Genomic DNA, 25,666 nt, shown 5'->3' with positions numbered 1-25,666 from the left:
TGGGATAAAAAATAAGGCAAAATTTTGAACTTACATATTACATTATTTTATGCGAGATTATAAAAAACAATCCACATGGGCGAAGTAAATTTTGCAGCACTGCCTCTGACCACCTGCACTACATTCTTTCTATAGAACGCTACGATGAGAACGACAATTGATTGCATAAATGAAGACATCGATAAGAGATTGGACTTGCCACATCTATGCAGTTACAAATTTCAAAAATGCCAGTGACAATGTGATCATAAATCTTCAAATACCACACACATTATATGATGACGAAGAATATGAAAAAACGCCTGATCTCGTCTTCAATAGGTATAACAAAAGATTTTCATCGTTGACGTGTGAAGAGAACCTTAAAATCATAATTAAGATTCTATCGCCACATTAATAGTGAGAAGTTTTTATCCAATCCAATACGAGTACGAAATCAATTCAATATGACAAAAGATAATGACACATTAAACTTTTTCTGTCTAAAGTTAGTTAAAAATAAAAATAAATAAATAAGTCACTGCCCCACCCAAGAATATTTACAAGATGCATAGGGTAATTGTAAAAATTAGATGACGTGTGTGTTTAGAAAGCTGAAGAATTCAGAAGAGCAGGTGATCCAAGGTGAAAGAAAGCAATTTAATGGGACAAAGCCTGTAATTCTCTTTCTTTCTCTAAAGCAAGAGAACCACAGAGAGAGAGAGAGAGAGAGAGCAACGCATGCACTTTGCTTCCCACCTTCACCTTGCTTTTTACTGTAATAAAAACTGGGCACAACTCACACAAACAACCTTTTCTAATTTATTTCTACTCTTATATATATAGGACCATTTTAGCTTTCACGCACAGGCTTTTAACCTGTCAGTTCATTCATATAAATTCATGCATAACACCCTATTCAAACATCAATTTAGTTAGGATTTTACTCCTTGCACAGGGCCCTGTGCACACCCTGTGCAGAGGGCCCTGTGCAAATAGCACATCCCATTTAGTTATCCTCTCTTTATCCTTAATTACATGTCTTTTTCCTTCTCTCTCCCTTTTTTTTTTTTTTTTGATAAGTATCCATAGCTAGTTACAAGTCTTAAATAATTATCTACATCTCAAGGTCAGGCATCAACGAACACATTGAACTATCCAGTGTAGGAGTATGACACAATTATCAGGAACATGCTCTATCATTGAACTAATAACCCGTCATACGAGCCTCCCACTGGGGCCACTGGCAATTTAGTACTAACACAACATTTTCACCCTATCGTATGTTACAAGTTTCTTATTTGCCAACTTATAGAGTCATGTAAATCTTCGTAATATAATATGTATAAATCCCCTATACACGAGCACTTTTAATATTTCATGTATCTCATTCCATCAATTTCTGTGTATCGCATTTGTATGGTACTGTGTCAGACTGGTTGTCCCGTGCAAGAAAACCCAAAAGTTAATTTTGTACAGCAATTTCACAAGCACTGTTGTGCTCAACTCTCTTGTTTCCAGATTCGTAGGAGCTATTACTACAGCAGTATAGTATTATTTGGGAAAAAGAAGACACGTAAGAGGCCCAAGAACAAACTACTCACTCACCCCTAACATATCACGTGCAGTGCAGAGTTAACATGTTTGAAAATGAAGAACACTCGACGTTCAGAAACAAAAATTTTCAGGAACATCTTCCTGAACTCATCATTCGATTTTGGATTTTCGTCTTCCACTTCCTTAGCTTCTTCAGATTGCGCCTTATTCCGGCTGGGAAAACCCAGGGCTCGAACGTTTCTAGGCATTGCGAATGTGTTCTTCCCTATCAGCTGCACATCATCTCCACGCTCCTGACTGGCAGAATGTGGCTGAGGACCCCTTCCCCCTTTGGAAGTCTCAACAGAAACTTGTGATTCCAATTCACCTGCATTACTTCTTCGATTATCAGCAGTCCCTGCAATTTTGAGGAGCAGCAACAATAAAATGAACGTAGGAATTTCAAATTTGGCACATTAAGTAAAGAAACACATCAAGTAGCGTTTGCACTATTTATGCAACAAACACAATTTCTAGTTGTTAGCCTAAACAAGTCCTGAAAACAAAGAATCTTTTAAGTCAATTAAGCATAGGTACTGAAAAGTTATTCCTGAACATGATTGGTTTTTATGCATTCAAAGTCAGACTAGAAGAAGCATAGACAGTAATCAATGATCATAGGGATTGAAGGCACATTCAATATGTGCAGATGGAGGCTAGGTGATTCTTAAAAAACTATTCTCTCAACATACCGCGGTCAAATTTAGTGCTACGTCCAGCAGGTTTTTTCCCTCTGCCTCGCTGGGGATCTGACCTTGCAATGCTTAATCTCTTGCCCAGTAAGCTTTGTTTGTTCTTCTCCACAGCTGCAGCCAGGTGTGCATCGTCGGAGAAATCCACATATGCCAACCCCTTCATTTATTTGACGTATAAATAACAAGGATATGTTGACAATGAACAGAAAAATTCAAACAAATAATAACATCGACTACAAATTATCACTCTATTAAAAGATTTGGATGAATCGTGAATATTGTCTAGGCAATAACAGAAAATTTCAACTCATGCATAAGAAAATGTAGAGTATCATAACGGCTGTAATTCTGGAACTGTGATTATACCACGACCAGATTTTACAAAAAGGAGATAATACTGTATAAGCTTCATAATAAGAAGCAAATAAAACAGACTAGTTTCGAACACTGGCACTACTGTTCAACTTTGTAAGCTAATAATAACAGTGCAAAGACGACAGAACATTCATGATACAACCATTCAACTTCAAACAGCTTGTCCTGGGAGTAACAAAAAATCAACACCCCACCACCCCAAAAAAAAAATTTATCAGAGGCGACAAAAAAAAAAACCATTACGAAGTCCTCCAACTGCCCTGTAAATTGTAGAAAAGCTAGAACGCTTTGTAGAAAAGCAACGAAAAACTATTAAGTGATTATTAGTCAGAGAAAGGCAACAAAGAGATCATCTCATACAACAAATGTAAAACTGGCACCAAAGAGCTGCCAGTTCATCCGAGAACCACAGAAAAGATGGGCGATGCTTGCATCTCCAACAAGAATATTTTAGGTAACAGATACAAAAAATATTGAGACAAACAGATATGACAAATATTGAGAAAAATCACTGTTGATTGTTCCCTTGAAATCTCAAACTTTAAGACAACTAGTGTTATGCATTTTATATAATAAATCTAAGAATGATAGTAGGGAAAGGGACTCCATGCCCGTAGAATAATAAATATCATAACAAATCTAGAGCCCAATATTATTGGGAACTCACACTGAACGTTTTGCAGCAATCTCAGACAGCTGAAAATAGGTATGACTTAGGTATATCATGGAAATTACTCAATATTCAAGTGGCAAATTCGAAACTGAGTTGTATCCAGAAATTACTTTTCACGGATGAGAGGAACATTTTGAAAAAAGGTATTTCCTTTTGTCAAAAGCAGATATTTTTGCAAAGAATTTAATGCAATAAAAACTAGTTGCTCAGTGCAATAATCTGCCATGATCTTAAAAAGTGTTCATGCCTAATTATCTCCAAAATAAAATATAATCTTGGTTCAGCCCATGTCAAAGTGACAGAGAACCATTTCTTAAATCTTTTAGGTTAAAATATTGTCCCAAGGACCCAAGAAATGTCTTCAAACCTTGATTTCGCAGCATGTTTATGTTTATAAGAACAGCTATATCGTTTCACATTTAGTTCTGTTATCAATTTACTACCTAACTTGAGTAGAATAAAATTTGAGCCTTACTCTGGGTCTCTTGTCCTTGTCGGTTAATATCCGAATAGCAACCACACCTCCAACATCGCTAAAGAAGCTACGGAGATCTTTTTCAGTTGCCTGTGGAAAGTTATCATTGCATGGTTAGTAAAATTACATTATTGATTTCTGTGTGCTTTAGAGCTGAGCCTCCTCAAAAAGAAATGACAAGAACGGGCAACATGCCTGAAGGCTGAGGTTAGATATGAAGGCAGTGCATTGGTCATTGTATATTACAGGTTTTATAGGAGAATGATTCTTTGTTTCCTTGGTGCTAGTACTGTCTTCTTTGCTGTCATGTACTTGTGCAATTTCATTTGCTTCAGCCAAGTGTCTTCCCTGACCTTTATCATTCCCATAAGCTTTATTATTTTTCTGATCCAAATCTTTCCTACGTTTTGCTGGAGACTGCTTATCCAATGAACTCAAAACTGGCTTTCTCTTTTCCTTAACATTTTTGCCAACTAGATTTTCTCTCTCATCTGTTGGCGCACCGACAGTTTGGTTCTGCTGCTGCAATTTGAATAGCTGCAACTCTTGAAGACGAGGAGTCACCTGCAACAATTTGAATATGGGAAACGATAGCAGTCTTTGTTTCCTTGGTGCTAGTACTGTCTTCTTTGCTGTCATGTACTTGTGCAATTTCATTTGCTTCAGCCAAGTGTCTTCCCTTACCTTTATCATTCCCATAAGCTTTATTATTTTGCTGATCCAAATCTTTCCTACGTTTTGCTGGAGACTGCTTATCCAATGAACTCAAAACTGGCTTTCTCTTTTCCTTAACATTTTTGCCAACTAGATTTTCTCTCTCATCTGTTGGCGCACTGACAGTTTGGTTCTGCTGCTGCAATTTGAATAGCTGCAACTCTTGAAGACGAGGAGTCACCTGCAACAATTTGAATATGGGAAACGATAGCAGAAAAACATTAGCAAAATTTGGTTTGAATTGTTTTCCAGGATGCCATACTCTGTAAGTTAAGTCATATATATCCTGTGGTTTACTAGTAAATGTATGTATTTAAATATATATAAATAAATCATAACCAGTACAAGTCTCCCGAAAAAAATCCCTAAAAAGTTAAAAATGAAGCCTATATTACAATGCAATTCTTACTGTTTTTTTCCCTTTAGCAGTAACTGTTTTCACATGAGATAAGCCTGTCAAGCCTATGCTGAATAAAAAGAGCAAAAAGCAGCAGAGATCTCCAACCTCTCACTTCAGTAAACTTTGTTCCCTACTGGACAATTTGACCCTTATCCTCATTTAATGAACAATAATATTTTAAAAAGACAATTTGGTCCTAGACATGAATAAAAAAAAAGACAATTTGGTCCTAGACATGAATAAAAATACGAAAAAAAAAAAATTTAAAAAAAAAAAAAAAAAATCCTTCCCACAAACAAGGATTGAAATCCCAAATCTTTCCAAAAATTACTTCATCTATTCCATTAAAATAGCAACCACACCCATGACAACAATTTCATGAAGCTTGAAAATGACCCGAACTTAAAAATAATTATCCAGAATACATCCAATCCACCTAGTGCATAAATGAAAAATACATGACATTAAATTATCCAGAGTACTCATGTATCTATCTGTATTCACTATAAGCCTATAACAGTGGTTAAACTGCCAGCTAAAGAAACATTCACTGCACTGCACTTGCAATAACTGATATTGAGAACAAAAATTATTTTAAACCCGATCATCTTCAGCTTCACAAAAGGACAGGGATTCTTGTTATTTGGCTTCACTTTCCTGCTTGTGTATTTCTAGTTAAAGAAATAGAAAACAAGCAGGAGGAACACTTGAGGAAAAAGAAGCCTAAAACCAGCTGAAAAGAAAATGAGGCAGCAAAACACAAAAAAGCACTTTTGGGCACACATAGTTGTATATATAAAATTTCATGACTGAAAACGTTGTTGAAGATTAAAGTTGAAAGCATTGATGTATATTGCAATTGAATTAATTGAGAACTCCAAATGTAGATTCAAGAAATAAAGTCTCACTACAAACACCATATATTAAGGCAGAAGATAGCTCAATGCTAAATTCAGAAAGGCATAATTTACAAAAAAAATTCGGTACCACATATAAGAATACAAAGAAGATTATAACATGAATGTTATGTTGGCATATGGACAATTAAAATTGGCAGTAGCGGAAAAAAGTACCTTTTGGACAGCAAGATCAAAGTCTTCCAGCGAACCATATTCTCTTTCAAAACGAACCCACAAATGACATATTTCCTGAATGATTCTGTGTTTTAGGAAATGAAGGTATCATCTAATCCAAGCTACAACATATATTCTGATTAAGAGTTACAGAAAAGAGGACAACTTAAGAAACAAAGACGAAGTAAGATTAAATAATTGACCTAATGAGGCATGCATTTGGATAAAGGAAATAAAAACATGCTGACTTTCTAGCTTGCTTGTATATGATCTTTCTATCATTATTGCCAGCAAGCGTACTATTGAAACACACACAATGACTATGTTAGTAGATTAGATCTTTTAAATCAAGCATGTAAAAGCACATAAAAGTTTCCCCTTCATCCCCAAATCCGCTATAGGTTGTCAAAAAAATAACACCACATTTTTCTGAAATAAATTGCAAAAGTTTGGAACTTAAACTTGCACTATTTCTTCACTGTAAAAATCAGAGATAATTTTTCATTTTATTTTATATCTGAACAGCCATACACACACTTATTTCCCATTGTTCATTGTCAAACCTTTCCTCCCGTGCAACCAATTCACAGACCTAGATTTGCAATACGAAAAAGTGTTCTCTCACATATAGGGCTGATTCACAAGCTTTTGAGGCCAATTACACAATTTTATTACTAACTATCGTGAGCTAGCCATTCTGTTATCAACCAATGACTTAAAATTTATTCTACGCATTTTGTCAATAACTCAATTGCAGCACGCAAATATCAACTACAAAACATGCGTTTGAGATGAAAATGCAGTAAAATACAAAAAATAAAATAAAAGTGAAAAAAAAAGTCTCCTACGGGCTTCACCAAAAGATGCGTGCATTGCACTTAGAGGCACAACTAGGCTTGCTATTGATAACAATACAAATGGACTACTAATGCAATTTAAGAATTACATAACCAAGCCTCCATTTCCTTAATTGTAAACTATATACACACCTAATTCTTCTACCGTATATTTCCTCAGCAATTTATAATAATCAGGCACAAAATGAAATCTGAAATAAACATCATGGGCTTTGCTGTTCCATTAGAACTTTCAAATACAAGTCTAAGTCATGATTACTATAACCGTTTCACTTCATGGTTTATAGCATGTTTAGGACAACTTTCTGTCTATCCCATGCTATCCCTGAAGGCGAGAATGAAGGAATCAAAACAAAGTAAAGAAATTGAAAGAAGAAACATTTTATAAAATACGCAAAATATTACACAGCTTTAATAATTTAGTACAAAGAAAAACCTACCTCTGAGCCTGTCCCAGCGAACCTTTTACTGTAGCATCTCTTGTAGAGGGATCTAGCTTCATTTATATGGCCCATTTCAATTTCCATTGCTATATAACCTTGCCAAGCTTCCAGCATAGATCCACTGAAAAGAAAATAGCAATGTGATATCAACTTAAAAGATTGAATATTCCACCACAACCAACCAAAAGGAAATTAAAAATGAACATACCTAATTTTAAGCAAGCTCTCCCAGACACCACGAGCTGCAATCATATTTTTGCCCAATTTTGACTCTAAACGAGCCCAATAACTATGCATGCGAAGAAAACTGTCCGTATTCTTGAGGTGTGGAGATAAATAATCTGACGCACGCTGGAGTTGCAAATGAAAAATTAAGCGTGAACACCATGGATAACAACACGCAAATTACCAAAATATGAATCGAACAACTCAAAAGAATGAAGTTTGCAGCTCTCCAAACTCTGGTTTAGCAGCAAAAAGGGACATGGTGAAATCTATTTGAGTTCCCGTTCAACAGAAAACTGACTACATATGCTAACCAGCCCAAGGTAGATACCTTCATTAAAGAATCAGCAATGAAAAATTTGAATGACTATATTATTATCCATGGTTTTTCTTGCTTGAAAACATTCATTTGGTTCTGGAAGAGAAAAAGTATTATTCCCAACCCGACTAAATTATCACAGAGAGAGACTAACTGCAAATGATAAGCATTTTCAGGTACTCAAAGAAATAACATCTCCTTTTCTTTATCTTCCCTCGTTTTGCTTTTAAGATCAATTAGGGGTTGTTTGATAGCCCTTTATTTTCTAGGGAAAATGGAAAACGAATTCCAACTTCCATTATTGGCTTGTTTGATTGACAATTTTTCAAAGAATTCGTTTTCCACCTTTGGCCGCTACGTCAGCATTTTCCGAGTTACTGTAGCGTTTATTTTATTTTATTTTTTTTTGCAATAGAAACAAATTCTAAAAATTATTGTAAAAAATTCTATCCCTTTAATTGACAATTTTCATGTAAAACAAAGTCAAACGAACAACAAAAGATAGATAATTTTTTTTTTTTTGGCAATGAAAACAAATTTCATCCCCAATACCAGTAAATTCTATCCCTTTAATTGACAATTTTCATGTAAAACAAAGTCAAACGAACATCAAAAAATACTTTCATTTTAACATTTTCCACGTGAAAAATTATAATAATTTACAATTCTCAGGAAAACAATTTCTAGACAATTCAATTCCCTGGAATTTGTTTTCTTTCCACCCAAGTTCCATCTTTGCAATCAAACAGACCCTTAATTCCGTTCCCATTGCATATACAATAATAGTAATCTATAAGATTACTGGACGTCCTTTTATTTCTTTTTGTTAAGAGTTTCTTTTATAGTGTTAATTGGGATTTTGCATTTATTTTTTTTTTATTTTTTAATAGTAGATAGAGATAAAATCTGTGTCCTCTAAATGGTGCACCATATAGTTACCTGTTGAAGTTGATTTGCAATCTATAGTTCGAATCTTTTCAAATTGAAACCACTTGGATCTTCACATGTTCAAGGTTGCACCTTGAGGTGTTAGCTTCAAGAACGGTGACTGACCTTGTAAAAACATTTAATAACCTTCTTTTTAAGTATACTCTTGCAACATGTCAAATAAGATCTTTTAAAAGGTTTTGCAACTTATCTTACTAAATTTATCCCTCTAATGAGTAATTGCGTCCAGTCCATTTGGGGCTTTCTTTCTAGAAATTTCTTTTTACTCTTTATTTATTCTTCGTTTATCTATTTTCTATCAGTATCGAGAGCATAACCTGGACTGGGATGCTAGTGATGCACAGAACAGATGGGCTACAGTCTTTACAGCTATTATCAAGAACTAGATAAAATTGGAAGCACAAAACCTAGCAGTTCATAAGTTAAGAAAAAGCACAATCCTTCTTGCATTAGATGCCCTGATCAGTTCATTCATATCAATAGTTAAATTCATGGTTTAAAATATCCAGATTGAGACCCGTCTCAGACGAACAAAGAACAACTCAAGGTGCTAATTGTGAGGCAGTTTTTGGAGGTGTATATCTCGACTGAATGAGGCACAAGCCTCAAGGCTTGTGAGGCATGCACTTCTTAATTTTCAAAACTTATTTACTTTGCTTTAGGTGTGGACCCACGTAACATTAAAAATTTTAATTGACCCACTTTCGGAATAACCCACTGCCCCTCTAAAACATTAAAAAAAATGTGTGTCTCATTGTGCCAATTTGTGAATAGTCTATTGACCCACCAACTAAAGTAATAGTTTCCTTTTGTTAGTTTCTTTGCACACTTAGCCCCTGTTTGGCAAATTTTAATTGAAGTCAAAGTCGAACAATCAATATTAACCACATCTCTCATGGGTCCCACAACTTTTCAATCACACATTTCAATAACTTTTTATCAAAATCTACTAAAAATCTAATTTTAATCTTTACAAAACAATCTTTTAAAATTGTTCTATTTTGAATTCAGAAGAATGTTTATGATTTATTATGCACCTATTTTTGCATTAATTTTTTTGACATTTTTGGGTTTACTACGAGGCTTAAGCCTCAAACTTATGTCTGGGCTACCTCGGTACCCGATTACACCATTTAAACGTTGGTTAAATTACATAACTCCAATAGAACTAAAAAGCATGACAGTCTATGGAAACTCGGGAATTTTGTCCTAATCCATTATAGGAGAAAGTAGAGCACTAGCTTCAACAGTTTTAGAAGAAAAAAATAAAACTATGCTTTCAAAATATAATTATAGGCCTATGCAATAGTGCTTACTGAAATAAAAGAAGTAAAGAAAAGCAAAGATACAATAAAGATTCGACTTTAAAATTTCCCAAGTCATTGAGTGTAGGAGATTGGCTTCAAGTCAGAGGCAAGGCATTGATTGCACAAGCATGTGCCTCTTCTAGTTGACCCAAGTTTTAGGCACTTTTATCACCTTACCTAAATGAGAGTCCTTATTTCGATAAAATCCCCTACCGTCAAGCACGGTCTTCATAGATAGAATACTCTTATAAGCCATCAATAAGCAAAATCAACAAGTGGAACAAATGAATAATAAATTGGCCACCTTTTCAAATTTTGGAATCTCTATATATAGAATACTCTAATAAACCATCTTTAGCAAATGTTGCGATCAGCCAGACAAAGTGTTAGAAAGCCAAAACTGAGGCAACAAAAAAGGGACCACAGCCAAATGGTTGACAATATAATTGCTAACCACGTGCATACACAGGAAAACTACGGGCAGGTCATGAACACCATAACAACTAAAGATGTATTAGTTGAAACATGGTAAAAGAGCATGAGAATGCTCAAAAGTTTAAAAGACAGAAATGTAAACCTGAAATATATCCCTTATAACAGCATAATCCATGCCATCTTCCACTTGAGTCGATGCAGAAATTCTCCTCCTTAACTCATCTACTCTGGTGAGAAATACATTCAGGTACTGAAATAGTAAATTTGATTCCAATTCAGACACTAATGAAACACCAAGAATTACAGCCTTACAATTTCAAAATAAATCCTAAAAAAGAAAAAAAAGATACTTGAAGCAAACGTGTAATTTGTTCATTGGCAGCATACAATTTTTCAAACTAAGTACACATTTTCATACAAATAAATGAATGATTCCCATCCTCACTTTAATTTTAAAAATATGAACTAAAGATGTTCAAATATACAAACAAAAGGCACTACCAGGGCATTCCCCCTCTTCCCTACCTCTACACTTGAAAAACAAAAACTAACAAAGGCAACAAATAACACGCACATTGAATAAGAAAACACACTTTTGTGTGCATCACATCTATTGGCTTTCCATATTGCCCATCCAATGTGATCTCCAGTTACCCATTTCCCATAGACCTGATAATCAAAGGTCTACACATTTCTCATCACAGATTAAGATCCAAAGAACCAGTGTTGAGACATAACAAATTAAATCTTCCCAAGAACTTCACTCACAAAATAATTTACTCTGTTCACAATCTGATCTCTTATGGGTCTTAACCCTCAGAGAACGGCTAAGCATCTCCATTAAAAGAAATGGGATCCTTGAAGAGTGATGACATTTACAGAAGCAGGAATGGTGATGGGGAAGTTCTCATAGTAATGCCTGGAGTTGGACAAGGCAGAATTCAAATTCTCGTGGATCCCCACACCCTCATGTTGTTGAAAGCTAGTTGCCTCTTTGATTTTAGAGAGGTCGCAGACAACCTTGTCCGTTACCCTGGAATAAAGGCTATTCTTTTTTCATCATAATGCCAGGTTTGATGGAGCATAATAATTCGTAACTTGGGACAAGCATATATTGGTACAAAGAATTTATCACAAGATTTCGACTAAGGAACTTGTGACCATTAACTGGGTTCAATCCAATAATGAAGCAAATAACTGTAATTTTAAGCTAACAGCCTGCATTGTGACAAATGCCCAGGTTGAACTTCAAACAAAAGGTTTTACAGAATCAATTAAGATCCTATCGAGATTACAGGGAGTCAAGGCTAGAATGAATAGCATGAATTTGCCTCTACCTGATGAATGCACACAATCCGTGGCTACTTATTGAATTATAGAATGCTTCCTTTGCTAATATATAGCTCCAAGATTACAAAATACAAAAAAGAAGCCACCAGGAAAAAAATTTAATAGCATGAGTTAATTTCAAGTCATCATGCTTTGTTCGTCAAAAATCCTTCTAAATGTGGAAGAGTTTTGGACCCTATTACTTTTCAGAAAGTAAAGAATCTTTAGCTCTTGAACACATCATCTTCATCAATCTGTTGCTTCATTAATCCCTCAATTCCAGGAAAAGGAAAAAGACATCCCATATAACCCCGAGTTGACATTTTCTCTTCATACCTGACTAGTCTGGATTTATCACCACAATTTCAAAGATCTATTGCCCCTTTCCAACCAATATAGCTCCATGTTTATGTATTTAAATTCTTGAAGCACACTCGCAACAATAACATAAGCTATGAGGACTTTTACCAAATTTGTCTAGGTTTTTACAACATCGTACCATAATAAGTAGCTTTCACAAAGATCCAGAGAGAGCTTTACATAGTGGTCCTTGGTCTTATGAACAAAGGAAATCATCTCCTCATCTTAGAAAATTGTTGCATAAAATAAAGGAAGCAGTTCACACATTAATTAATCACACCGAAGAATACAAGTTATACCTCATCGAAGCTTGAGAATGTGCATTGTAGTGACTTCTCAAAAACCTGAAATGTGAAAGGAAACGAAAAGCATTGTTTAAGCAGAAGTGCCCAAACAAAAAGAAAGAATTATATATAGGAAGTAGCAAAACAAATAAATTAGCAAACGACTTCAACCAAAGGCATCAATGTGAAGTTCATTTGCTCAGAAAATCAGGGAAAGGGGAAGAACAGCACAAAACTTCACAAGACAAGAAAAATAAAAGAAATTTGTATTTCAACAAAGACAAGCAGAAGCATATCCAACATTGAAGCAGTAACAGGTAAGAAAAACTAGGAATAAATTCAGCATAATTTCTAACAGAAAAAAATTGTAGATAAAAAAAAGTGGATACAGTTAATCTCAAGCTTTGACTGTAAATAATGTCTTCTACATTTGTTCTTTCATTTTCAGTTGCATAAATATTAACTTCAAAATAGCATATTGGTTTGTATGGTTGAATTTCAAAACTTGGTGCATCATGAATTCTGATTCTAGGTCAGCCACAATTGCAATAAAAGAGCACCTAGTTCTTACTGAACAAAAAGGTGAGATTTTGGTTTTTTATGCAAGTGGTTTTGCAGTGTGTAATTACATTCATTACTCAAGACAGATTTTTGAACTATTATCATAGGATAGTGGAAAGCTTAAGGAAGGCAGTTACATCATGAGATCACAACATATTGTGAAGATTATTAATGTGTTAATAAATTAATTAATTCTTTATTGCTTGCCAAAGGGAACATATAGTGAAGTCCATAACACATAAAACATGCATACAGAAATATATTCAATATATGCTCAACTGTAATGTGGCATATTGATTTGCATTTGTTGTCAAACCCAAAAAATTAATCAGATTCAGAAGTTATCCAAGGAAGAGATTAAAATAATGGATGTCTGCTAAGGCTAGAGTCAAATCCCTTCTTCACTCTTTTAGATGAGTGAGAAAGGGACAATCATGTGTTCCTATAAAAGTATTGATGTAAAGAACTTTAAGCACACAGTTGACTTAATCTACCTACCAACAAAAAAAAAAAAAAAAGATCTACGAGAATTAAACCACAAATATTTTGGAGCAGGTATAAAGAGAGTCTAGTAACAGACACTTGATAATTCTTCCTCAGAAGAATGGCATCGTTCTAAGCAGAGTAAATAGCAAACCCATAAGTCTCCAACCCAGGGACAGTTTCTTGTTGCCCTGTTATAAACGTCTCTTACAATTTTCGAGGCCTGAAATATAAGATACATCCAGATGTCATTTGTATAATCAAAGACAATAGAAAATTTATCGAGGAGGAAGATGAGAAAGAAAACCTTGAATGTCTTATCCAAGTAACGAGTATAATCGAGCCATAGATCAGAAGATATAGGAAACTCAGTTATAGCACGCTCATACAGGATATTTACGCGAGCTGGATCCCCTGATGACTGCTCAAACTTCAAGTAAGTCTGCAGCGAAATGAAAAACTCCATAAAATTTACTAGAGTATTATGTTGATGATCATGATGAATTAACCCAAGTTTTTGAAACTAATAATAATTAGAGTGAAAAGTTAAATTAAAAAAATACCAGAACGAAGAAAATGGAATTTAGAAATAAGGAATAACATGAATACAAGTAAAACTTTGGATTTATTTACCGCACGTTGACGTGTTTTATATATATATATATATATATATATAGTAATTAAATTACAATTATCATGTAATATAAACAATATTTCAAAAATAGTCAGTCAGAGTTCATGAACAAGTGTTCATAGAATTCATGTCCATCAAAAATATAATAATATAATAGACTTAGAAATTATTGAACAAACTCAATTCCTAATAAAAATGAAAAAAATATAACAATTTTCGTTAATGTAAAGCTATTGCTATTAGATTTGGTCAGCTAAAAATATTATTCTCTAAATATACACTGGATACATGTACAAGGTGTACTGTATATCTCCACATAAATGACTCATATATTCTTCTTTGAATTCAGAAAGTGTGTGCAAACCAGGAATAATCAAAAATACACTTCTACCATATGCATCTATTACCATTTACCAGTACCTACTACCTATAATCACCCTAATAAGATTTCTCGCTGGTTCTACAGATTTTTGAAATATTCCATGTTTTCTCTCTTAATATATTCATGGAAATAATATTAATATAAACATAGAGGGAGAGGTGACCTAGAGTCAAGTGAATAAGTTAAGTGGAAAGTATTTGAATCTTTCTAGGTTAATTATGAATGTCTTCATAGGCGAAATAGTGTGATGTTGAAAAGAAATATCCGTGTAGTTGACCCACACAAACATGTGTAAAGCTTTGTTGTATTGAGTTGAGTGAGCTTCTGTTTTTGGGGTGGGATGGTGAGCATTAAAAAGTAAGCACACACCATGAATTCTTGAAGTCTTTCAGCATTGTCCACATCCTTTTTGGAAATTTTTTCTTCAAAATCTGCACGAGCATTCAGCATCCCCAATGCCTTATGATATGCAGACACAAAATGAGATGGAAGACCATCGCAGTTGCTACTATTGACATCCACAGTGGCCCCCTGATCTGCTTCCCAGGCCTTGTACGTAAGAAGAGTTGATGTCATGTCAACAAGGGGAACAGATAACTGGCGATGGAACAAATTCCGTATTCTCTGTATCTGCTTTTCTCTTGCCTGCAAAAGACAACTTCAGCATAGAGGGTGACTTATCTGAGCTGAAAAAGGTTCTAATTATCAAGAAACAACTTATTTTTGAGGCATAGTCTAATGGCCACTGATTAATGGTTCATCAAGGCAAAATCCAAAATCCAATAACTAATAAGTTCTCTCATATAATACATATCCCTCCTGTTAGAGTGTATAAAGTGGAGTCTTCAGCACTTTCAACTAAACAAAAACAAAATATAAGCCAAAAAGCAGAGAAGGGGTTGGGATAAAAAGAGATCAAGATCATAGTTTTAAAATCCTGAGTAGACATGATTAGTGTACGTCTCCTTATTTACAACAAAGTTAGATCAGATTGCACAAAAGGGGGAGAACCTATCTAGAAGTCATTTCTGATGAGGAGAGGGAAAAACTTCCCTAACACTGGGCAAGATCAAATACTGAGTCCATCACGCAAACAATTTTTCGAAAAACTGTAAAGGCAGAAAATAAAATTGAATAAGCACCTAAAAAGTAGCCGTTCGAATTGTGTATATATTTATTCTCTTCCACTATCTACTCCAAACGTCTTCCTTATCCTTTTGTCATGCATATCTAATAAAAGTTGTTTTGCTAGGGCACATAATGATGTATCCATACAAGGGAAGATCGAGCATTGGCAAGGGAAGTTTTAATACACCTACCCCGCTAATCTCCTTTTCTTTTCACTCATTCATTGGACCCTTACGCCTCCATAAATCGTGGCTCAGAACGCTAGACAGTAAAATTTTCAAAATAGTAGCATTTCATAGAGCTTCTGATTTTAGTCCTTAGTAATTTTATCTTGCCTATAGTTGGAGGAGAACTTGTTCCGAATTTATTGGAGGAGAACTTGTTCCCAATTTATTTCATTAATTTGTGTTAGGAACGTTGTGTTGATTTTCAGGTTGGTTTAGTCTTTACATAGAGGAAACAATGCCGAAATATTTTTAAAACATTAAGAGTTAGAAACATATCACAGTGAGCCTTGTTGGTGGGCCAATCAGCTAGCTAGGTGTGTTTTAGCTTCTAATAAATAAAATTCTCTTACTCTCAAACTCTGCATAAAAATTTATTTCTAGCACCCTGTTGTAAATTCCTGGATATTCCCATGTATCTATACATAACTTTCACATTTCACAAGGGCAATAAAAAGCTCAGAACAAGTGGAAATTCCTAAATGATAATGTGTAAAGTTTTTTGACAAACAAATAGGGTAAGTAGTGCCTCGTTCTTTTTGAAGAAAAACACCACATAATGCAGCATTTGGCAGGGATTTGGTCAAAAGGGCAAGTAGGCTCTAATACCAAACTGATCCAGAGCAAAGCCCGAAAACAAGAAAGAAAGAAGACAAAAATAGAAGCAGAGAGACAAGAGACGAATTGTAGGTGAAAGTTCAATGTCAATCAATATATCAATAATTATTTAAATAGTCTACATAACTCAAAAGGACTGTTCTTTTTTATAAAAATAACAATAATAATAATAATAAATAAATAAATAAAATCAAAAATCAATCGATATTAAAGGTGGATACTTAGCGAATTAATGGAAACGAAAAATTATCTAATTTAAAATTAGTAACTATGAAAAGAAAAGAAAAATTCAAAATAAATTCTAACCTACTTCATACTGTTTTGGCTAAAATGCATGTCTAGTTCAAGGTAAGCCTCCCAGCTAATGAGTGCATGATGCACGTTCATTATTAATATAGAAGCAATCAAGACACAAAAACTAAGACTTTTTCAAAATCAGTCCCAAGCCCAAGCAAAGGAGGGCTGTGATAGGTTGACAGCGAACATAAACCTTTGTCAATCCTATAACATGAATTTTTTTATTTTTTTTTTATGACTATGGGTGTCCGGACCAGCTTGCGTGCACCTTGACTAATCCCACATGACTCTGAAGTTTTCAGCCGGATACTCACCTCAATGCCTATAACATGAATTTTAATAGACAAACAATAAATTAAGAAAATTTAACCTGCGTAAGGATGTCTATATCCACTTACGAGTGGCATTGAAGCAGCTACAGAATTAGTTCCTGTAAAACTATCAACTGCTAAAGACAGTGAGGTATTTTCAAATTTCTTACTCAACCCAACTTGTAAACTGTGATCAAATTCCTCTTATGAACATCTCAGAGTGCAACTCCAGATATACCATCCACATTATAAATTATTTCAAATTTATATTTTAAGAAAAAGGAGATTGCACGACAGAGGAAGAAGTTTTGTGCCCTCTAAGTGACAAATAAAGCCCCTTTTGTTTCATCTCCATTTTTGCAACTATAGACCAGCCAAGGAACTGCACTAATCACTACACACACCCCAAAAGATTTCAATACCCATGAATTCAGAAGTAATAACCTATATATGAAACTGACCAAACGGAGGTAATATCTCATGCCAGCCCAATAATAATAAAATAAAATAAAAAAAAAAAACCATTATACATAATTCCTGCACAAATAACAAGACATGCAAACTGTGGATATTGATCAGACACCGATATCAAATAGCTACAGAAAGAAAAACGGAACTAAAGTTCCCACCTCAGAGTCAGTTTCTTCAATAGTGAGAAAAATAGCTTGTTCAAACTCCCTGTATAATTCCCATATATTGCCACCTTCAGCAACGTGTAACCCAGCTGCAGTAATAGCACGCTCAAAGAGATCTCTGGCCTTTGAAATACCAAGAGCAGAACATTCACGGACTGATGCATCATACTCTTGAACAAAATTTAAGTAGTCACACCATAGGGCAACGGACTGCAGAGGAAAATATCAGTCAATTTTTTACTTGCATTGTCCACTAAAATATCAGGATAGTAAGCAAGCTGAGTTAGAATATTGCTGAATTACTTCCAGTTGATAAGTTAGATATGCATTCTTTTTTTAACAAATTTTTACACATTTAGCTTCCATTTGGGAAGAATTTATAAATACATAATAATGAGTGGTGGATAGTAATTAAAATCCATTGGAATGTGTAGTTGAAAATGAAGTTTGACCATTTATAGATAATTTACGAATTTTGCCAAATGGAGGCTTAACTTTTGATCAGTAAAAAACAGTGGAAGGATAATTTATATGAGGTTCTACAGTTATCCAGTTTCTTCTTGACTAAGTGCTTGCAATTATAATGCATAACAAATGAAGTTGGATCCACTCATTTTTTTCACCCTTTACGTGATCCTCAGCCTCGGAAAAAAAATTCATCTGACCCTAATTTTGTAAGAGAGAAAGACGAGAGAGAGAGAGAGAGAGAGAGAGGAAAGAGAGAGAAGAAAATCTTTTCCGGCGAGTTCGAGATTCATTCGTAAGAATTTTCAGTTCTAAGTAGCTCAAGTATACAAAAAATTTAACGAATAGGTATGGATTTCCATAAATGCCAAGTGATTTCGTGTTTTCACTCACAAAAAAAAAAAAAAAAAAAAAAAAAAAGCCACTATACATAATTCCTGCACAAATAACAATACCGATGAATTTATATTTTGTTAGCAATTTGAAATTTATTGACCTTTTTATGAGACAATAAAATAACTTGTTTTATTCCGCAAACTCCTTCAAATCTTTTTTAGTATAATGTGTCAATCAACTTTTATAATGGCTAAAGGAATTATTTGAGTAACCTTCGGTACATAGGTTTCGGGGTGTTAAAAATTTCATGGCTGAAGTAGATAGAACCTAACAGAATACGGCCTAATAAATGTTGTATATTCCCTAATTTATATCATATTTACAAACAACAGAGAGGTACTATTAAATCCCAGAATATCGTTCTATTCTCATGTGCCCTAGACTAACGGATCTAAAAGTGCCACCGCTTCAAACTAAGTTACCTCCATGCTTATTCAAGGACAAAATATTAATATCAACAACCATACCAGGATTCGAAACTGGCAGCTTATTACAGAAGTAGTGACATATCCACCAGCATCAAAGATTGTATACTCAAAGCACCACGATTCCTTTTTTTCCCTTTTATATCAATCTTTGCATAGTCGTTGAAACAGGATGCTACTCTTAATTGGATGTTCTACATTTTTTTGTGAATAAAGAGTCCAAAAACAAAGCAGTCCTCTAAGATTAAAGGAAAGAAATCTACAAAAGTGAACCATAGAGGAAAAAGAGCTGTATACATAGAAATATATACCTATCAATTGAATTGGGTAAAATATAGTACTGGAAAATAAATGTGTAAACGCATCTAGCAGTCAGAACGGAACTGAGTGCACCCTTCTGTATACACACACGTCTATGTTTCAGTTCTTACTTCTGTTATATATGTTCAACCATGTTTCTATCCTACTCAGTGGATGAAGTTGATGATGTCATTTACCAGGAGAGCTGATACAGGCTTGGCTCAAAGAACAAATGGGCCAACCACAAAGCCTATCTCAAGCTAGCTCATTCACCCTATTTTAAGTTCATGGTTCTGAACAAAAACTATTAAAGGATACATCAATCCAGTTGTATAAGTTAAACATGATACAAGACATTATAATAACTACCTTCTCTCATATTTCTTCAATAAACTGCACCTTAATGTGTAAGAATAGCTTTTTCTTTTCCTTTAGCTTCATATTTCTAAAAGATGAGACAGAGATGTACTTTGCATTGAACCTACAGGTATCTCACTCGTGGACATAATTAATTTTCCAAGGTTGGTCAGGAATTTGGGGTAGGGGTTACTTATCAATTCACTTTTCAGAAAGACTGAGAATTGTCCATAAGAAGCAGAACAAACCATATAATCAGACAGCCCTCGCTCGTAAAGCTTTTCCACTGCAGGGAAAGCGTCCTCCCTGAAAAGGAAAGCAAAAGGAAAAGTAAAATGAACAGAAGTGAGCCTTATGAAAAGGTAAAAGACTATAAATACCAAATTATGACACAATAAAGCAACGAGCCATATTTATCCTGTATTTGAATATATCAAATTACAATTAAAATAAATACAAAATAGTGCACAAGATTCATAGAGGAAGGGAGAGAAGCAAAGCAACTTTTGCAATGTTACAACGTAGATCTAGACTGGCAAACCGCATATTGAAATTATTAGCCGAAAGATTGAACTATCTTAAACAATGTCTCCCTATAAACAACCACCACCGACAAACTAACCAACCCGTCGGTGACAAAGCAAAATATTGCATAGATGCCAAACAACATATATTAAGTTGTTCACAATTCAAAAGAAGAATTTGCCTTCAGCTTTGCAGCAATGGACATATAAACTACAATTCATCATCTTAATGAAGACATTGGTAGAGATACATTTAACCATGGTAACATCTCACATGTGGGTGTACAATGTACATACATAGATATACTCCCTCAATCAGAGTTTTCTAGACAGTAAGATGATTTATTTTGATTTCACGATTATCCTCAAAAATTATTGATGAGTATCATCTCATAAGATTTCATCATACATATCATAGTTCTACTTCCCGCCTCAATATCCATTTCACTATACCTTTAGTTTATGTAATGAAACCTCTTTTAGCACAGGAAGAATTGGAAGAGAAAAGGAAAAGTCTAAACTCTAATAAGATGCACTGAGTGCTAATAAGAAGATGCGATATTCCATACCTTCCACAAGGTAATGTGGGACAAGCTTCAGTCGCAGATTTCAGCCTCTCCCAAGCTTCCCAATACCTTGTCAAATTTTCACTCCCCCTCCTCCTCCCCCAACCCCAGAATAATATTTATCTTCCTTCTTTCATTTTATTTTCTGCTTCCTCTTATTCTCATAAATGAAAATAGATTGTCACTAAAAAAACTTTAGAAGTAGCTCTGACTTCAGGAGAATATCAGTCATAGAAAACACATATCTGGGATAAAAAGGATCATTAAGAAATAGAACAATAATGACAAAAAGAAAAGTCAGAAATAAATACAAGCAGATGATGTTATGAGTCAAAATTTAGGCAACTGAACAAGCCACCGTGATAGTAATGACATGCGCTGGAATTATAATTCTTCAAGAACAATAAATACAAGTATATAACTAAGTGGAATGAAACAAAAAGTTAATGCGAAAAAATACCCAGAGCACATGGTAGTCTCATCCTTAGCCCACTCTCGCCACATTTCAGGACTTAGAGGAAACAGCGCACTCATTGCCTCCCTTGCTTGTCTCAGCTTATCTATATCCCCTTGCTTCCTCAAAAGTTTAATATACTACACAACCACAGAAGATAAAATATAAATTCACGTTACCAGTAAGAAAAGTTATGTTAAAGTTCTTTCTTGGACAAACAAAATGTCCTGCAGATAGAGAAGGAAGCAACGTTACACATTAACTTAATTTTCGAATGACTGTAAGAAAAAGTTCAGATAATGAAAAGTCATCAATCACCTCCATAGCTCCAAAAAACTAGTTCCTCTACTATTTTCACAAAAAAGAGGCACTAATTATTAAAGCATCAAAAGCCTGTGATCTTACAAGTTTTAACACATAATTGAAGGACCAAGACCGATGTGAAAACCTTGGACTTCAAATCATTAACTTAAAAGAACATTAACTAATTTCATCAAAATTTGATAATTAACTTCGAAACTTTCAATATATCAAGAGAAACTTCATTTATCAATCGTGGACTAATAATACAAGTGTGTAAGTGAAAATATGTGCGTTATCAGTGTTTACTTGGACATAAGCGTCGTAATTGGAGGGATTATTGTAGAGCTCCAACTCTAGGGCTTCAGTTTGGGCCTTCGCTTGAGTTTCGTCTTCGGAATCAGAATCGGAATCGGAATCGGAATCGGAATCGTCACTAGGTTTCTGAACATCAGGCATTTGTTCTTCGTTTCCATTTGCAGCTTCTTCTTCTTTGGAGGGCTGAGGATCAACTATGGTTTCAGTTTCCACCATTTTTACTAATTTCGAGCTTCTAGGTTTATGCTGTGTTAACGGGCAGTCCGCGCAGATAGAGGGTCAGTAAAGATCGGGGAAAATAATACAAGGGATACTGAGATTTCCGAGTGGAGTCGTGGGGTTCATTAGAACCCTGTTTCTAAATACATTCTTCATTTTATTTTAATTACATATTTTTTTTAAAAATTACTATTACAAAATATATTTTTTTCTCAAAATCTAATTATAATTGAGCTAAAATAAGAGCTAAAAGTGCCATTTAAAAAAAGAAAAAGAAAAAAAGAAAAAAGCATTTCATAAAACATCATAAGCTTCAGCCATTAATTTTTAAAGAATGATAAAACATTAACCGGTATGTAAATTGATACATAAATTAATATACGTTATGTGATTTGTTAATTTTAATTAAAGTGTATTTTGGTTTGTTTAGCTATTTATAATGAAAAGTTTATTTTCTATTTTTCCTGTAAAATAATTTTTGTATATCAATAAATATAAAATAGTATGAAAAATAGTTGCCAAATATGGCTACGCAAGATGTAAATATACTATCTGTATTTAGTAGTGATTAAATTTTTAGTAAATTTTGATGAAATTCAATGAAACGTGTGATTGAAAAATTTGACGAATTTCATAAAATATGTGGTTAAAATTGAAATTATTGGAGCTTGCTATAGAGATAAGTTTCTAGATCATGAATAGAGAGCATGTTTGAGGGGCATTCTTCCTCCAAAAAAAGAAAAATTCCTACCATTGAAGAACGGACACCTGCTGTTCATTGTGAGAGAAAGTCAACAAAAGCTGCCACCTACTGCCCTCCAACAGTACAATTATTCATTAAAATGGGGCAAAAAATGTAGCCCAAACAAGCTCATAATGTCATTTTGATTTAAATTAAAATTTAGATTTTAATCTCTACAAAAAAGATGAACTATTTTGTGAAAAATTTCTCTATTGGTGGATGCCATTTCTTCTCTTTCTCAAACATGGGCTGATCTTATACAAAGCCCAAAACCCACATTACCAATCAAAGCATCAAAGCCCATATACCATAAGAATTTGTCTAGTGGTACATAATGGGGTGTACCGAATGATGTACATCCCACTCGTATGGGTGTGGAACCCATGTGAAAGAAAATATATTTTATTCGAATGGGTATCTCGCGCGCATGTGAGTGGGGTGTACACCATTAGGTATACCTCGATGTACCACTAGCAAAATCGATACCATAAATACATCGCACATATATAGCCCCGACTCCAAGGAGAAGAAAAGCGTGAATGGCGAAGCCTTTGGGATCCACCGGAGAGTTCTTCAGGCGGAGGGACGAGTGGCGGAAGCACCTGATGATGACGAATCAGTGGCGTCATACCACCCCGGGCCTCGGAATTGCCCTCGTTGCATTCGGTATCTACCTCGTTGGTGAAACTGCCTACAACAAGATCTACGCTCCTAAAGCTCACTCTCACTCTCACTCCATCTCTTCTGCTTCTCACTAAGGGAAATGGTAAGCACATCGCCGCGTTTGTACAAGGTCAATATGGCTCGCACGTATATGTGAAATGCATAGATGTGATTTAATTAAGGAGATGAATTATTGTTTGAATATGTATTGGTGTTTTTGTTTTCCATTTCAAGAGATGAATTCGGTGTTACCATGTGCTAACTGGGCGTGCCTTATTTTACTTCAAATTGGGTTCTTCTATATACGATTTTACTCGATGTTCAAGACACTGTTTTTTAGTGCATATTCACCTGCATGCACTGTTTAAACAAATAAATTATGCCGATGAAATCTGGGATTTCTCGCCCTATGAATGTGCAGAGAGGTTGTCATGTCATCTGATGATCGTCAGGCATGTGCTTGACAAATATATGCTGATGAACTTTCATCTCTCTTTTCCAAGACCTTGGCCCTTTGACCCTAGAAGTGTATATAAGCTAAAAAAACAGGTAAAACACATTTAGGTGCAATGAAAAAAATTAATATGGAAGTAAAGAGATTGATTCAAGTGTCATGGACATAAGTTGTATAATTATCTTAGAACCAATGATTAAGAGATAGCTGCTTATAAAGAAACCTCCGAAAAAGGTATAGAGAAGTAGATATACAGTGACTGAGTATAGACGAATTAGGTGATCTCCTAAGGCCCGCTTTGGTGAAGGCCCCATATTATATAAAGTTAATTGGTTAGTTGAAGAAAAACGAATATTATATTTATGAAATTCTGAAAATAGAATTAAATTAATAAAAATTGAAAATACAAAAATCTTTAAAATATATATGGCAATAAACTTATCACTTATATTTATTTATCACAAACATTACTTTCCCTATTTATAATTAAGTTGTCACTTTATCTTCCAAACATTCATTTTGTTTTTTAACCAAAAAAAAAGTCTCTTTGTCTTTTCAAATTTCATTTCCAATAATCACTCACCATTATTTTTTCAACCCAACAAAATATAAATTATCTCTCTCTGAATTAAAATTTTGAAGATTCAATACAATTTGGTTTGATCTCGCTGCCATTGTTACAACCTTATAGGTTTCTTTCTTTCTCTCCTATCTTCAAAATATATATTACAGAGTACATAAGTTGTCATTTATTGTTTTGTTTTATCTCATGATAATAATGTTTTTAGATATTTGTTGAAAGTACTTTGAATTTAATAATTCTCTGTCATTGTTCATACAACTACTTCTTATTTTAAGTTAATTTCTTATAAATTAGTATAAAATTAAAAGCTCATTTGTATTTGATCGCAATTTTCATTATTTGTTACACTATCATTTGCATTCACATTCTTCAATTTTGTACATAATTCACTCAAATGTATATTCAATTTATTTGAAATAGTTGTATTGAGAAAATAATCATACAAACGAGCATATCCCTTTGCCATTGCATTGTAATTCTGTTTGCCAAACTTTACTTGTAATTTGTATTGCTCGTTGAAATTTGACATTTTGTTAATTTTATCTTCAAATTTTGGGGCATATTGTCTTTATAATTATATGAAGCCCTTGTTTGGCATTGATAGATTTTAATTTAGGCCGAAATCAACAATTAATTTTAACCATATATTTTATGGGTTCCAAAACTTTAAATCTATATATTTTATCTACTTCTATCAAAATCTACTAAAATTTTGATTTTAGGGGTTGTTTAAGCCCTATTTTTCTCAAAAAAATGCATTTCGAAATAGTGTTGCGATGGAGAATGTGTGGTTAAAAAATAAGAAAAAGTTTTGGGTTTGAGTGTAAAATTATTTTATTGAGAAATGTGGTTGAAAATTGTGTCAAATCACTGTTGAAAAATGTATTTGATAAAAAAAGGACTCAAACAAGGGCTTCTTGAGCCCCATTCTGTGAAAGAAATAAATATTTTAATAGTATTTTGACATTATTTCAACCACACATTCTTCAATAAAATAATATTATACGCAAATCTAAAATTTTTCCTTATTTTTTAACCACATATTTTTCATCAATACACTATTCAAAAATTCATTCTTTCTACAAAAATAGGGCACAAACAAGAGCTTAATCTCCATCAAACAAACTAAAACTCTATACA

The 25,666-nt window shown here is 34.0% G+C and overlaps 1 protein-coding gene across 1 annotated transcript; it reads right to left on the bottom strand.

Annotated features, from left to right (window-relative positions):
* Window positions 1–1,589: 1,589 nt before the first annotated feature.
* On the bottom strand, window positions 1,590–22,220 carry LOC111376913 (squamous cell carcinoma antigen recognized by T-cells 3). The gene is made up of 17 exons (XM_022999928.1): window positions 21,857–22,220; window positions 21,254–21,387; window positions 19,952–20,009; window positions 17,755–17,970; window positions 14,917–15,192; window positions 13,839–13,973; window positions 13,629–13,754; window positions 12,503–12,547; window positions 10,657–10,764; window positions 7,489–7,631; window positions 7,278–7,401; window positions 5,981–6,055; window positions 4,405–4,688; window positions 3,989–4,073; window positions 3,794–3,883; window positions 2,268–2,427; window positions 1,590–1,933 (listed from the first exon to the last, which is right to left on the bottom strand). Exons 1-17 carry the CDS (start codon window positions 22,079–22,081, stop codon window positions 1,590–1,592), a joined length of 2,628 nt encoding a protein of 875 aa, XP_022855696.1. The 5' UTR covers window positions 22,082–22,220.
* Window positions 22,221–25,666: the final 3,446 nt, after the last annotated feature.

Source organism: Olea europaea, chromosome 3, assembly GCF_002742605.1.
Source record: "Olea europaea var. sylvestris chromosome 3, O_europaea_v1, whole genome shotgun sequence".
In the NCBI taxonomy this organism is placed as follows: Eukaryota; Viridiplantae; Streptophyta; class Magnoliopsida; order Lamiales; family Oleaceae; genus Olea; species Olea europaea.
Note: the sequence above shows the minus strand (reverse complement) of the source record. Positions and strands in the feature narration are given on the sequence as shown.

Coding starts and splice junctions, on each gene's coding strand:
- LOC111376913 (XM_022999928.1), bottom strand. CDS start 22,081: ATGGTGGAAACTGAAACCATAGTTGATCCTCAGCCCTCCAAAGAAGAA. Junction 12,548..13,628: donor CTGAGGAAGAATTATCAAGT/GTCTGTTACTAG, acceptor TTCACATTTCAG/GTTTTTGAGAAGTCACTACA. Junction 10,765..12,502: donor CATTCTCAAGCTTCGATGAG/GTATAACTTGTA, acceptor TTACTATTTCAG/TACCTGAATGTATTTCTCAC.